Source organism: Anomaloglossus baeobatrachus, chromosome 4 (assembly GCF_048569485.1).
Source record: "Anomaloglossus baeobatrachus isolate aAnoBae1 chromosome 4, aAnoBae1.hap1, whole genome shotgun sequence".
NCBI lineage: Eukaryota > Metazoa > Chordata > Amphibia > Anura > Aromobatidae > Anomaloglossus > Anomaloglossus baeobatrachus.
Window position 1 is genome coordinate 623,844,969 of NC_134356.1, and position 14,694 is coordinate 623,859,662.

The window sequence follows — 14,694 nt, forward strand, 5'->3', positions numbered from 1 at the left end:
GCGTCCGCTATTGATTCCAGCCAATTTTGCAGTCAAATGGCACTCCTTCCCTTCCGAGCCCTGCCATGCGCCCAAACAGTTGATTTCCACCACATATAAGGTATCGCCAAACTCAGGAGAAATTGCACAATAAATGTTATGCTGAATTTTTTCCTTTTACTCTTGTAAAAAAAAAAGCTACCTGGTTGAAATAACAATTTTGTGGTAAAATTTTTTTTTTTTTTTCATGGCTCAACGTTATAAAATTCTGTGAAGCACCTGGGGGTTCAGGGTACTCACCAAACATCTAGATAAATTCCTTGAGGGGCCTAGTTTCCAAAATGGGGTCACTTGTGCGGGGTTTCTGCTGTTTAGATACCTTAGGGGTCCTCCAAATGTGACATGGTGCCCGCAATCTTTTTCAGCCAAATTTCCTTTCCAAGATTCAAATATTGCTCCTTTCGTTCCAAGCCCTCCCATTTGTCCAAACAAAGGTTTCAGACCACATGTGAGGTATCACCGCGCTCATAAAAAAGTGGTTAACAAACCTTGAGGTCAAATTTTTGGAATTACCTCTTGAAAAAGTGAGAAAATTGATGCTAAAGCAACATTTTTGAGAAAATTATTAAAATTTTCAATATGACAACGTAACGTTAACAAAATCTGTGAAGTACCTGTGGATCTAAAATGCTCACTATACCCCTAGATAGAAGCCTTGAGGGGTCTAGTTTCCAAAATGGTGTCACTTGTGAGGGGTTTCTTCTGTTTAGGTACCTTAGCGGACCTGTAAATGCAACATGGTGCCCGCAATCTATTTCAGCCAAATTTGCTTTCCAAAATTCAAATATTGCTCCTTCTGTTCCGAGCCCTCCCATTTGTCCAAACAGAGGTTTCTGACCACATGTGGGGTATCGGCGCACTCATAAGAAAGTGGGGAACAAGTTTTGGGGTCCATTTTGTTGTGTTAGTTCTTCTAAAAGTGAATAAATTTGGGTTAGAGCAACATTTTTAGGTAAAATTTAATTTTTGCTTTTTTTCATTCCACATTGCTTTTGTTCATGTGAAGCACCTGAAGGGTTAATAAACTTCTTGAATGTGGTTTTGAGTACTTTGGGGGGTGCAGTTTTTATAATGGTGTCACTTTTGGGTATTTTCTGTCATCTAGGCCTATTGAAGTCACTTCAAATGTGATGTGGTCCCTAAAAAAATGGTTTTGTAAATTTTGATGTAAAAATGAGAAATCGCTGATAAACTTTGAACCCCTCTAACTTCCTAACAAAAAAAAATTTTGTTTCCAAAATTGTGCTGATGTAAAGTAGACAAGTGGGAAATGTTATTTATTAACTATTTTGTGTCACAGAAATCTCTGGTTTAACGGTATAAAAATTCAAAAGTTGAAAATTGCTAAATTTTCAAAATTTTTGCCAATATTCAATTTTTTTCTTCAATAAACGCAAAAAATATTGTCCTAAATTTGGTACTAACATGAAGTCCAATATGTGACGAAAAAACAATCTCAGAATCACCGGGATCCGTTGAAGCGTTCCAGAGTTATAACCTCATGAAGTGACACTGGTCAGAATTGCAAAATTTGGTCTGGTCATTAAGGTGAAAATTAGCTCCGTCACTAAGGGGTTAAAATATGAATCTACACAACATCATACACCTCCCCCATATCCCACCTCACAACCTCTCCTTCCTTCTGAATAAGTGAGTATGCCATGAGGTCTACACAGGCCTCTGGCCATCTCACTTAAGTCCATGTTGCTCAGCTGTGGATAGTCTATGGTTCTTCTTGCCGGGACAGTCCATCAGCATTCTGGTGTTGGCTTCCACGCTTGTATTGGATGGAGAGGCTGTAGGTAGTCCATTGTACAGCAGTAGGGTTGGAAGGACAAGCTTCCCTTTGTGTCCTCCTTCACACAAACTGTGTTTCCTGCACCCACAAATCGGCATTGTAAATCTCCCACATAATGTCCTAGGAGAATATCTGCTGGCAGGCCGCTCATCACCCCAACCACAAATTGCTTGACTCCAAAGCCAAAGTCCAGATCTACAGTCGCCTTTGGGATATTCCCCCTTTGTCCTCCAGCCAATTCAATAACAATCCCTGGTCCATGATGTATCGCCTCTCGCCGAACCACTCGGGGATTAGCTATTGTGAGAAATGCCCCGGAGTCACAAAATCCAATGACTCTCTGTCCATCCAGCACAACCTCCCTGTAAGTGCTTACTTTGATGGTAGTTCGGCTGTAGAGAATGAATAGGTCGATTTGGTGCAAGGTCATTCCTCAATCGACCAGCAGGGCAAGTGTTTTACTGTTTTACAAATGTCCAGGTTGCCCACATCGATAACATCTCCTCTGCGTCGTACTCCCTCCAATGTGCATTCTGGAGAAGGCAGTAGGAAAACCTGGTGACAAAGGCCGCAGGCCATACACTTCAACAGGCATCAGGGGCATCTATGGTGCAGGGGTCAGGGGTACACTCTAGTGGAGATGGTGGTAACTCTTCCTCTGGCAGGATGGAATGCAAAAAATGCACCGAACAAGATGGAGGTGCGTGGCGGTCCCTCCGAATCCTTGCAGGACAACTAGATTGCAGGTGCCCAGGTTGCTCACACCTATAACATCTCCTCTCTGTGATTCCCCCAGGGCGTGGTCGTAACTATTGGGGCCCAGAATTGTGAGACGTGGATGTCATCAGCCTGCTGCTGGGTGGAGGGGCAGATATACTTATACGATGACACTCAGATCTACCTCTCTGGTCCAGATGTCACTTATCTGCTGTCCAGAATCCCAGAATGCCTATTGGCTATATCCTCCTTCTTCTCCTCTCGCTTCCTAAAGCTCAATGTGGCCAAAACTGAACTGATCATCTTTCCTCCATCTCACCTACACTCTCTACCTGATCTACCTATTACAATAAATAACATCACGCTCTCCCCAGCACCCAAAGTTCGGTGCCTCGGAGTGACCTTTGACTCTGCCTTGTCCCTCATACCACACATCCAATCCCTCACCACCTCCTGTCGTCTTCAACTCAAAAATATTTCCAGAATCCGTCCTTTCCTCAATTCTCAATCTACAAAAATGCTAGTGCATGCTCTCAATCTCCCGCCTCGACTACTGCAACATCCTCATCTGTGGTCTCCCTGCCTACACGCTCGCCCCTCTCCAGTCCATCCTTAATTCTGCTGCCCGAATGATCCACCCCTGTCCTCAATACCACCCCGCTTCTCCTCTCTGAAAATCCCTCCATTGACTCCCAATCTTCCATCGTATCCAATTCAAACTACTAACACTGACCTACAAAGCCATCCATAATCTGTCTCCTCCGTATATCTCTGAACTAATCTCTCGCTACACTCCAAAACATAATCTCCGGTCCTCCCAAGATCTCCTTCTCTCCTCCTCTCTTATTCGCTCCTCACTCCAAGACTTCTCCCGAGCATCCCCAGTCTTCTGGAACTCACTGCCGCAACGCGTCGTCAGACTATCTACTACACTTGCAAACTTCAAACGGAACTTGAAAGCTCATCTGTTCAGAAATGCCTATAACCTTCAATGACCCCACTGCTCCACCACCGTGCGGAGCTGCCACCCCACCACCATGCGGAGCTGCCGCCCCACCACCGTGCGGAGCTACCGCACAACCTACACCCCACCTACTGTCTCCTCCCCAAAATCCTTTAGAATGTAAGCCCGCAAGGGCAGGGCCCTCTTCCCTCTGTACTAGTCTGTCTATTGTAACTTGTATATGTATTCTGCATGTAACCCCCTTCTCATGTACAGCACCATGGAATCTAAGGTGCTCTATAAATAAATAATAATAATAATATAAATGGAGAGGGCCGAGGCGCAGGAGGATCAGACTGTGGCTTATTGTCCATAAGCCTCCTCCTTTACGGTCGGATAGTAAGGGTCTCATCAGCCAGTGCTGTAGCTCTATCCACGGTGCATGGCGTGCGCTCTCTGACCCATTCCCGTATTTCTGAGGGACACTTGTAAAGAAATTGTTTTATAAGAAATACTTGTATAACGTCTTCCACAGTGAAGGCGTCTTCCGCTTCCAGCCATCTTCGACATGCCTGGGACATCTTATGGGCATACATCCTAAACGATCCCCCTGTGGTGCATGCGAGGTCTCGCAACTGTGCCCTATCTGAGTCTGGGGTGATAGCATGGTAATCCAGGATAGTCCGTTTTACAATGTTGTAATCCCGGTTTTGCTTTGAGTCAATGGTGCAATATGCCTCCGCAAGGCTTCCGTTCATGAGTCCCACTAATAAACGCATCCAGCCAGAGTGGGGCACCTCCATCACAGCACACTGCTGCTCAAAGTCTTTGAAGAACCCCTCCACATCTCCAGAAGTCTCATGAAATGGATTGAAGTCCGCCCGGGTGATACGTACAGAATGCTGGATTGCTGGGTTTACACTCCAACTCACATTACTCCCTCTGTCGGAGTCCATTGCTTCTTGTCTCCTCTGTGCTCGGCGAGCAGCCTGCTCCTTATATTCCTGAGATACACTGGGGCCAAGAGCTGCCATCTCTTCTTCGAACCACACCACCCACTGGCTTTTTGGGGCAGGGATCCCCGTCCCCAGTGCTTGTCCGTCAGACATCTGGGAGGAGGTGGACTGGCTTGCACCCACCAGTAGATCAATTAAGGCTTCTTTACTCAGTCCCTGGTAGCTCAGGCCCAGATCTCTAGCTCTCTCCTTTAGACTTGATGCAATCCAGTTTGTGTACTCAATCTGTGGGTTGATCTCCATTGGGCTGTGCTCTGTTGATCCCACCGCTGCCACCAGTTGTGACGGAGTCCTTCTCCCATATCCCACAATCAACAGAGCGAGAGGTGGCTGTACAAGCATTTATTCCAAACAAATCAAATGGTCCACAAGATAATCCACCACACGGAGGGTAAAATTAGTAAAGAAAACACAAATATAATCCTGTAATGGATAAATGTCCAGGTCTTTCTGAGGAGGCGCAGCTTTTCCCTCAAAGGTTCAATCTACGTCCTTCTCTCTTCAAGTTCTCAAACAGACTGACTCAATCTCCCAGGTAAGCAAAGAGGTTGGGTGGATCCCAGGCCCCTTCCCCCAAACTTAGGAACAGGAACACTACAGGTGGTGATTACCTACAGACAATACAATGTACACACAAGCAGTACAAATAATGGTCAGTGAAGCAAGCTTAAAATACGAATCTACACAACATGATACACCTCCCCCCATATCCCACCATCACATTCCCCAAAAGTTGTTATGCACTATCCACAGGATGTGGGATGTCTTGCTGATCACTAGGGGTCCTACTGCTAAAACATTTAATCAGTTTCAAGTTTGACACCCAGGAACCTTGTAAACAGGGCTCTGCAGCCCCATCCTGAATGAAGCAGAGGTGTGCATACGTGGATATGCTCCATTCATTGTCTCTGGACCTGCTGAGTGCTGTGCCGAATGAATGGAGTTGAGCCCCAGCATGGCACCTCCACTCCATTCAGGATTGGGTTAAAGAGCCCAGTTTTTTGGGTTTCAAAGCTCCTGGGTCACAGTGGTCAGATGCTAAGTGATCAGAAAGTGTATACCTTATAATATAGATAGGGGTTACCTAGATTTTTTGTGGAATAACCCTTTAATATAAAAACATAACAGTTAGTATAGGTTGACAACCTGCACAACATGCCCTTAGTGAGTACCCTACAAACTTATCAGTACTAAATAATAATATATAAAGAAAAAAATACTTTATACTTACAATTTAGGTGGTAATCCATCAAGACTTGCATTTTACATGATAGTCTTGAACCAGAGTACACTGGAGTAAGATCCCCCAAATGTATGAATAGATGTGCTGCTTCCTAATGAATCTGGAGCATCTCTAGGCCAACTATGGGCCAACGTCAGAAAATGTTCTCCACTCATGTACTGGAATACATTTCTGCTATAATTTATCCTACCCTTGTGTCATATTTTATGGTGACTCTGTTGGGTGCTCTGGGACATTCTTCCTTCTGCATTGCTCTGGTCACTTTCCAAAACCATTATCGGAACGGATGTAAAAATGGTAAAAGTCTCAACATTTTGGCTAAAATGTGGATTGCATAATAGTTTGAGACTTTTCTGCACCAAAAAAACAAAATGGCTGAAAATGCTTTATCAATTGACACCTAAGACGATTTCATCATAAAAGGAGCATATAGAAAAGTAGCAGACGTAATGGGGCACTTTAGCATAGTTTATACCACATTAAGTGATGCAAGAAGCCAAACACCAGAAGAAAGAAAACATAGTGACCGAAACACAAGAACCTTGCACCCTAATGTGCCTTTCACTGTAACTTTATGAGGGATACTGCTCAAATACTTACTAAATGATGTAGGTATTCTTCAGCAGTGGCATTCATCATAGGATGGAATACTGTGGCTCATAGAGATATCTGTCACTGGTGTCATGTGGTTTCTGGCCATAGAAGGTCACAGCGTTTGGCTGCACAGAATGCTCCCTGACTTTCTACTGTTCCTGCTGTCAGTATACATTGGTATAGGTAGCTTTCATGCTGGATTTTCATCTCTTCCCCTTTTGGACCCAGCAGGAGCTCGCCTTCTACCCAGCTGCTGATTATCAGTATTCTTTTGGTGCTTAAATACCCCTTCTATCCTTAGACTGGTGCTGGTGATATTTTTCAGTTCATTTAAGCCTTGGTTGCAAGCAGGTGACTTGTACTCCGCTGTAGTATTGTTGCTGAAAAGTTTGCTGAACTTCTTCCTGTGTCATCTGTAGATTATTAGTTCATGCACTTTCCCCTAGGGTCCTCCTTGTGTCTTTTTTAGTGTTTAGTGGGGTTGACGTAGAGATCATCCCACCCGTTCCCTATTTAGTGTCCAGCACTAGGGATACCTAGGGTCAGGTATCCGGCTCAGCGCATAATTGCGGAACCTATCTGGGGCAGTGAGGGACTCCAGGGACCAGCATAAGGTATGGTCAGCGGTCAGCATCTTCCCTTTTGCCTAGACACAGGGTTTCCCTTCCCTTTTGCTTAGTACTTCCCTATGCCTAGCGTGACAATATCATGCAGCGGGACACTAATTGCCTATAGATTTGTAATGCTCACCCCTATGGGCTTCACCGTACAGGGTGCATACATGCAGATGGTTTTGCCATGTGAACCAGCCCTGATAGAACAACTGTTTTACCTGTATTCCCAGCGGCTGTTTTAGAATCAAGTTGTATGTTGCTTTCTATGCCTTGAAGTGAGAGGGGGCCGTTATCTGAAGCACCAGTTGAAACTTGAATACCTATTGGGACAGGTATAGGAAAAGTTAGGTTGGTGGATTTAAACTATGCAAGTGCATGTAGCAAGATAAGCTAGTACAAGGAAATTCCAATCTGCTGATTCCAGAACCTTTGCAGACCTGTAAAATTACTACTTTTAGGGGTTATCCAGGACTTAGGGGTACTTTGCATGTTGCGACATCGCTACTGCGATATCGTCAGGGTCAAATGGAAAGTGACGCACATCCGGCGCCGGTAACGACGTTGCAACGTGTAAAGCCTAGATGCGCCGATAAACGATCGCAAAAGTGTCGTAAATCGGTGATCTGTGTAGCGTCGGACATTTCCATAATGTCGCACCAATAGGAGATACAATGTTGTTCCTCGTTCCTGCAGTAGCACACATCGCTGTGTGTGAAGCTGCAGGAGCGAGGAACATCTCCTTACCTGCCTCCACCGGCTATGCGGAAGGAAGGAGGTGGGCGGGATGTTTACGTCCCGCTCATCTCCGCCCCTCTGCTTCTATTGGCCGCCTGCCGTGTGACGTCGCTGTGACGCCGCACGACCCGCCCCCTTAGGAAGGAGGCGGGTCGACGGCCAGAGCGACGTCGCAGGGCAGGTAAGTGCGTGTGAAGCTGCCGTAGCGATAATGTTCGCTATGGCAGCTATCACAAGATATCGCATCTGCGACGAGGGCGGGTACTATCGCGCTCGGCAACGCTACAATCGGCTAGCGATGTCGCAGCGTGCAAAGTACCCCTTAAATGGACAAAAGCCAAAAAAAATGGTTTGGCATGTGACTGGGCTGTATGCAAACCACATATTGAGCGAGCAAGTGATGAGCGCAGGGAATCATAACAGTGAGTACATTACACGCTGTCAGGATTTTTTTATGTTAGAGTTCCTGTTAAATATTATACTGTATATTTCCAGGACAACCCATTTAAACAAAATACAAAGAGCAAATAGTATCATCTTGAACATATAGTATTTCATAGCATTATTAGGGCTAAATTTGGGTTAGATAAAGAACAGCTGAACCGATATAAAACTCTTGAAAGTTAGGTCTCTCTTGTTGGAAAAAATGTATGTGATATTGTCCAACAGGGGGAGCAAAATGTATGTGTATTGTTCAAAAGGATATTTGTATATCCTAGTAATGATGAAAATACTACCGCGCTAAAAAGGTTCCAAGAAGTGCAAAACTATAAAACATATTGACAAGTAAAAGGAAAGATAAATTGCAGTAGGTGTTAGCTAATATAATTTTTTTGGTGCTGCTTCACTTCCTAGTGGTTAAACTTAAGTATATTCATGGGTTTGCTGCAAAGTGATTAATATCTCTGCATGTAAATATACATAAACTGGCTTTCGCCGGGCTATGTGGATGACAAAGTAGCTGGGTGAGCTTTCACGCATGCGCAGACACATTGCCGGCTCGCTCATGCACTGCGCACACCGATGTCATTGCCAAGTTGTAGCATGTGTGCGATCAAAGCACTGTATTTAAGGATTGTTACCGACATGTGCACCCTCATTCCTCCCCCTGGTGAAGCAATAACATATTCAAATATTGTGAAACGTACGTTGGAGTCACTTATGTTTTAGGCTCTGCCCAAAGTAGGCCAGAGCAAAGTGCGCATGCGTGATCAGGCAATGTGTATGCGCAGGTGTGAGATTTTCCCCAGCTATGTGGATGACGCAGGAGGCGTCATTCATATCAATCAGAGGAAAAGGACGACAATCACTAGCGGAGAGAGGGATAGACGCCGCAGCAAGGAAGCCCATCGGACCACACCGTCAGGATTGACATAGACCGTGGGAGAATATAAATAGGTTTTTGGGGAGTATACAGAGGGAGTAAGGGCACCTTTATGACAGGCAGCACAGGTGCTGCTGAAGGTGGTAGTCCTAGTTCACATGTGAAAAATGTGGTGACAGGTTCCCTTTAACTAAAGGGGGCTTTACACGCTGCGATATCGTTAATGAATTATCGTCGGGGTCACGGTGTTTGTGACGCACATCCGGCATCATTAACGATATCGCAGTGTGTGACACTTATGAGCGACCTTAAACAATCACAAAAGCAGTCAAAATCGTTTGCCGCGGAGAGGTCGTCCTGAAACAAAAAATCGTTTTCAGCTTATTAGCGATGTTGTTCCTCGTTCCTGCGGCAGCACACATCGGTGTGTGTGACACCGCAGGAGCGACGAACATCTCCTTACCTGCCTCCACCGGCTATGCGAAAGGAAGGAGGTGGGCGGGATGTTACGTCCTGCTCATCTCCGCCCCTCCGCTTCTATTGGACACCTGCTGTGTGAAGTCGCTGTGACGCCTCACGAACCGCCCCCTTAGAAAGGAGGCGGTTCGCTGGCCAGAGCAACGTCGCAGGGCAGGTAAGTGCGTGTGATGGGGGTAAGCGAGGTTGTGCTGCACGGGCAGCGATTTGCCCGTGTCGCACATCCGAAGGGGGCGGGTACGATCGCTTGCGATCTCGCTAGCGAGATCGCAGCGTGTAAAGCCCGGTTAAGTTGTGTTATTTCACTTTTATGTTTGAACATATTCATTTAATCACTCTATATGACTACAGACTTCTGAATTCTGACAGTGTGTGGTGTGAACTCTGTCAGGATTCCCCAGTTTTGACCATGTCAATCACTTCACTGCTAGTATGCGATTTTCTTACTTTCGGTCACATGCCGACTAGACGTGCTCATACTCTTTCAATAGAAGTGTACTGAGAGAGGTTGAGCACGTCTAGTAGGAATGTGGCCAGAAATATATAAAATGCCTACTTGTGGTTATGTGACTGGAGAGCCCTGACAGCAAACACACCACATGTTATTAGGATTTAGAAATCTAAAGTCACATAAAGTGACTGCAGACTTCCATCTCAAGCCTGAACAATCCCTTTAACAATCAAGAACAGACCGTGAGAATACTTACTGATTGTTTTCTTCTGATTAAAATGAGACATAGGACGCTGTTGCAAAAGAGCCAAGCTCTGTACCGTTACTTCCACTCTATTCAGCAAGCGCCCGGCTTTCTGTAATCTTTCAGTCTTATTGGCATAGCTGAATCCTTCCATCAGATCATCCAAGCCTTTCAAAAACTTCAGGAAGCAAAGAGAGTAGATCATCAAAGTGCCCATTACTTGACCTTGAGTCATTGCAACTTTCAACTAAAACAGTTTACTTTTGCTATTTAAAGAGCACCTTTCACTGGACTTTTTCCTTTAAGCTGGCCACCTCCTCCTGCTGCTGCTCCATCGATTCTGGTACGTTTTTTCCCTTTCTGCTGCGTCCCTCCATTCCGTAGCTATGCCCCCTGGTATTAATGATGCAAATGTTCCCTTCAACCAACTGGGCATGTGCAGAACTACTCTGAGGGTGCAGCTCTCTTTTGATTGGCCAACTTCAGAGGAAAAACATCAAACATCCTTAGACAAGTCCTATGGTATACACCCATTTGCAGAAGGGAAAATTTGCCTTATTTTGGAATGGAGGGGTACAGAAGAAAAACAAAAACTGCTCCGGGATCAGTGGATCAGTGACAATTGGAGGACGTTATCAGTTCAGATCAAAACATTTCAATGGAAGGTCGTCTTTAAGTAGGGAAATCCAGTGAAATTGATCTGCTCATATGTCACTGATACATATGAGAACATTGCATACAACCTGGAGGGCATCAGATAATGGAAAACATAAAATGCACTATAAACAGGAAGTTTTTTTTAAACACATTTTTACATACATTTTTTGTCCCTGATGTTTTTTCTGACGTCTTACCTCCTCCAATGACAGGTTTTGCTGACCAGAGACAGCGCCACACTGCGGTGTAAAGTTATCGGTGAAATTCTTCAGTTTGCATTGGAACTGGACAGAGGGAGATAGATAAAGTAAATCTAATTTTCAAGATTCAGTGCCAATTATTACATATTTTTACCAATTTATACAAAATCTAGTTTCTACTGATCCCCTCCCACTATTGCTTAGTGGACAAGTCGTTAGACAGGATTTACACACTGTTTAGTGTATTTTTTTGTACAACACCATTTCTAGAACATTGGCCCTTATTCATCAAAGCTTTTACGCCAGAATTTTGGTGGAAAAAAAAACTTTGAAAAGTCGCAAAATTTTGACACCGTGCGAAGATGAGCTAAAATGTTGCAACTTTTGGCAGCCTAACGCCATTTCCGACTGGCTCTGAAAAAGTGAGCAGAACTGTGGTGCTTACCCTCGCTCGTCAAATTTACCCAAGTCCTCGACCGGAGTAAGATTTGTGGTGAGGCGCACACCACTTTACAGGCAGGGCTGTGGAGTCGGAGTCGGACCTCATTTTGGTGGAGTCGGAGTCGGTATAAAATGCACCGACTCCGTCTCCTAAAATATATAATAAATTGGGGACAGTAGTGCAATGCAGAGTGTGATGAAAATTTTTTCATAGGAATTTGGGAAACTTAGGAAATGTCTGTTCTATTCCTGATCTAAGGCTGCATTCACACACAGCGTTTTTGCTGCGTATTTTGAGGATACATTTGTCAGCTGCAAAAGCAGATCAGCTTTTTAAAAAACCGCATCACCTGAAAGGTTTTTGAGCTCATAGATAATGCTTTCAAAAGCAAAAGCAGATTAGGAACACACCACACAAACTGACTGCTCATTCTTTGTGAGGACCCTCACAAAACGCTGTGTCTGAATGTCCTATCTTTTAACCCATTGCCTTTGCTGGATGTCCAGAGTAACTGCATTTCACTGCATTATTTTGCCATCAATGTTCGATATGTTTGTAACAAGAAAGAAATTGTTAGTAAGACACTGGCAGTAAAAGATACTAAATCTCATCACACCAGCCAGTTTCTCCAGGCCTTAGGGTGGTGTCACACACAGCGACAACGACAACGACATCGCTGCTACATCACCATTTTCTGTGACGTTGCAGCGACGTCTCGTCGCTGTCGCTGTGTGTGACATCCAGCAACGAGCTGGCCCCTGCTGTGAGGTCGCAGATCGTTGCTGAATGTCCAGCTTCATTTTCTGGTCGTCGCTCTCCCGCTGTGACGCACAGATCGCTGTGTGTGACAGCGAGAGAGCGACGAAATGAAGCGAGCAGGGAGCAGGAGCCGGCGTCTGGCAGCTGCGGTAAGCTGTAACCAGAGCAAACATCGGGTAACCAAGGGAAGACCTTTCCCTGGTTACCCGATATTTACCTTCATTACCAGTGTCCGCCGCTCTCGCTGCCAGTGCCGGCTCCTGCTCTCTGCACATGTAGCTGCAGTACGCATCAGGTAATTAACCCGATGTGTACTGTAGCTAGGAGTGCAGGGAGCCAGCGCTAAGCAGTGTGCGCGGCTCCCTGTTCTCTGCATATGTAGCACAGCGACGCGTGTCGTTATGATCGCTGCTGCGTCGCTGTGTTTAACAACTAAACAGCGATCATAACAGTGACTTACAAGGTCGCTGTTGCGTCACAGAAAATGGTGACGTAACAGCAACGTCGTTGTCGCTTTCGCTATATGTGAACCCAGCTTTAGTGGAAAAAGTTCTGCAAGATTAGGAACGCAAAAAAGAACAGGTTCTTGCTATTGTAACGAACAATGCTTCAAACATGATAAGTACAATGACACTGATGAATGAGAGTAATGAACCACAGCTAGAAGAAAATTTTGGATTTAGTATGTGTGAGATGGAGCCAGGGCGCTGCTCATGTAACTGAGGAACAAACAGATAGTACAACAGAAGAACAGCAAAAGGATACTTTAGGATTAGATGATTTTGTTGAAGCTGCTTCAAATCACTTTCATATTCATCACATGCGCTGTGTTGTGCACACGTTGCAGCTGGCAATAAGAGAGAGTCTGCAAGAAGGACCCCGGTTTCACACATCCGTCTTTTCACCGGTTTGGCGGATGCGACGCACTCCAGTACAGTGTATACAGTACAGTGGCAGCGCGACAAACAACTGTCACATGTGACCCGGAAGTTGTGGCGCTGCCACTGTACTGTATCGTACTGTACTGGCGTGCGCCACATCCGCCAAAAAGCCGATGTGTAAAACTAGGCGGACATGCTGGAAATCTGATTGGAAAAGTGAGGAAGTTGGTTATTGCCACCAGAACCCCTAAAATGTATTCCATCTTGAAGAGTTGTGGTGGGAAAGGGGCAATTGTTGATCAAGTCACTCAGTGAGGCAGCACTTATTTAATGACTGAGCGATTGCTTTAACTAAAATCGTTTCTTATAGATATGGTGAACCCTCAAGTAACCTTAAATGAAGGTCAATCGTCACAGGTGGTTGAATTGGAAGAATTGCTTAATCACCCATTTACCGTGACTAAAAAATTACAAGCTGAGGATTTAACTCCTGGCATTTTCATAAGGGAGTGGAAGAACTTGCTATTTTGCCTGTCCCAAAGAGGAGCTTTAATCGCAGATGGCATTTCTGCTTCAATGAAACGGAGAGAGACACAGCTATTCGAAGATAAAATTCCTCTGGCAGCTCTTCATGTGGACCCAAGTCATTGTATACTGCTTGATGATCAACAGCTTACTAATGGAAAAGAAGCTTTGAGTGAGGTAGCAGTTAGGATGAGCGGCTACAGGACTGCCAGGCGCAAGAGGACTTGGGTCCTGACAGTGCTACTGCTGCCGTATCTTCATCCTCATCAGATGAGGAGTTTAACTTTGCCAAGTATTTGGATGACATGGAGCAGCAAAGCGTTGCCGCAAGGAAAAAGATTTCACTCCGTCTCCTATAGCAGCAGATTGACCAGATTTCAGTAAAATTTTTCACTTACACTCAAAGAAATAGAAAAATTCAACCGTTCATCAAAACTGACTGTGCATGAGGCAATTCCTTTATACCCGGAAATTGTTAGAGATGTTGCCCATGTGGTTACGGCTTTGCCTCCAACCCAAGTTACTATAGAGAGGTTGTTCTCTAGCCTTAACATTATTAGGTCAGATTTGAGGTCATCTGCGAAGGAGGATCTGATGGAGGCAATTCTATTTCTTACAACAAATTCATAGACTGCACAAATGTTATTTACCATGTTTTTGTTCAAAATTGTTTTTTGCCACTTACATAGTGTATTACATAGTGTTACATATAACATAGTTATATTATATGTATTACATAGTGTTATACAGTCAGGGCCAGAAATATTTGGACAGTGACATAAGTTTTGTTATTTTAGCTGTTTACAAAAACATGTTCAGAAATACAATTATATATATAATATGGGCTGAAAGTGCACACTCCCAGCTGCAATATGAGAGTTTTCACATCCAAATCGGAGAAAGGGTTTAGGAATCATAGCTCTGTAATGCATAGCCTCCTCTTTTTCAAGGGACCAAAAGTAATTGGACAAGGGACTCTAAGGGCTGCAATTAACTCTGAAGGCGTCTCCCTCGTTAACCTGTAATCAATGAAGT

At 44.6% G+C, this 14,694-nt stretch overlaps 1 protein-coding gene across 1 annotated transcript in view; it reads right to left on the bottom strand.

Annotated features, from left to right (window-relative positions):
- Nucleotides 1-14,694, bottom strand: part of LOC142304187 (adhesion G protein-coupled receptor E5-like) — a 271,167-nt gene that overhangs the window by 42,196 nt on the left and 214,277 nt on the right. The window contains exons 11-13 of the mRNA XM_075346315.1: nucleotides 11,050-11,136; nucleotides 10,208-10,373; nucleotides 7,183-7,284 (exon numbers count right to left, since the gene is read on the bottom strand). Of these exons, the coding sequence (XP_075202430.1) occupies nucleotides 7,183-7,284; nucleotides 10,208-10,373; nucleotides 11,050-11,136 (355 nt within the window). The remainder of the gene's footprint in view (nucleotides 1-7,182; nucleotides 7,285-10,207; nucleotides 10,374-11,049; nucleotides 11,137-14,694) is intronic.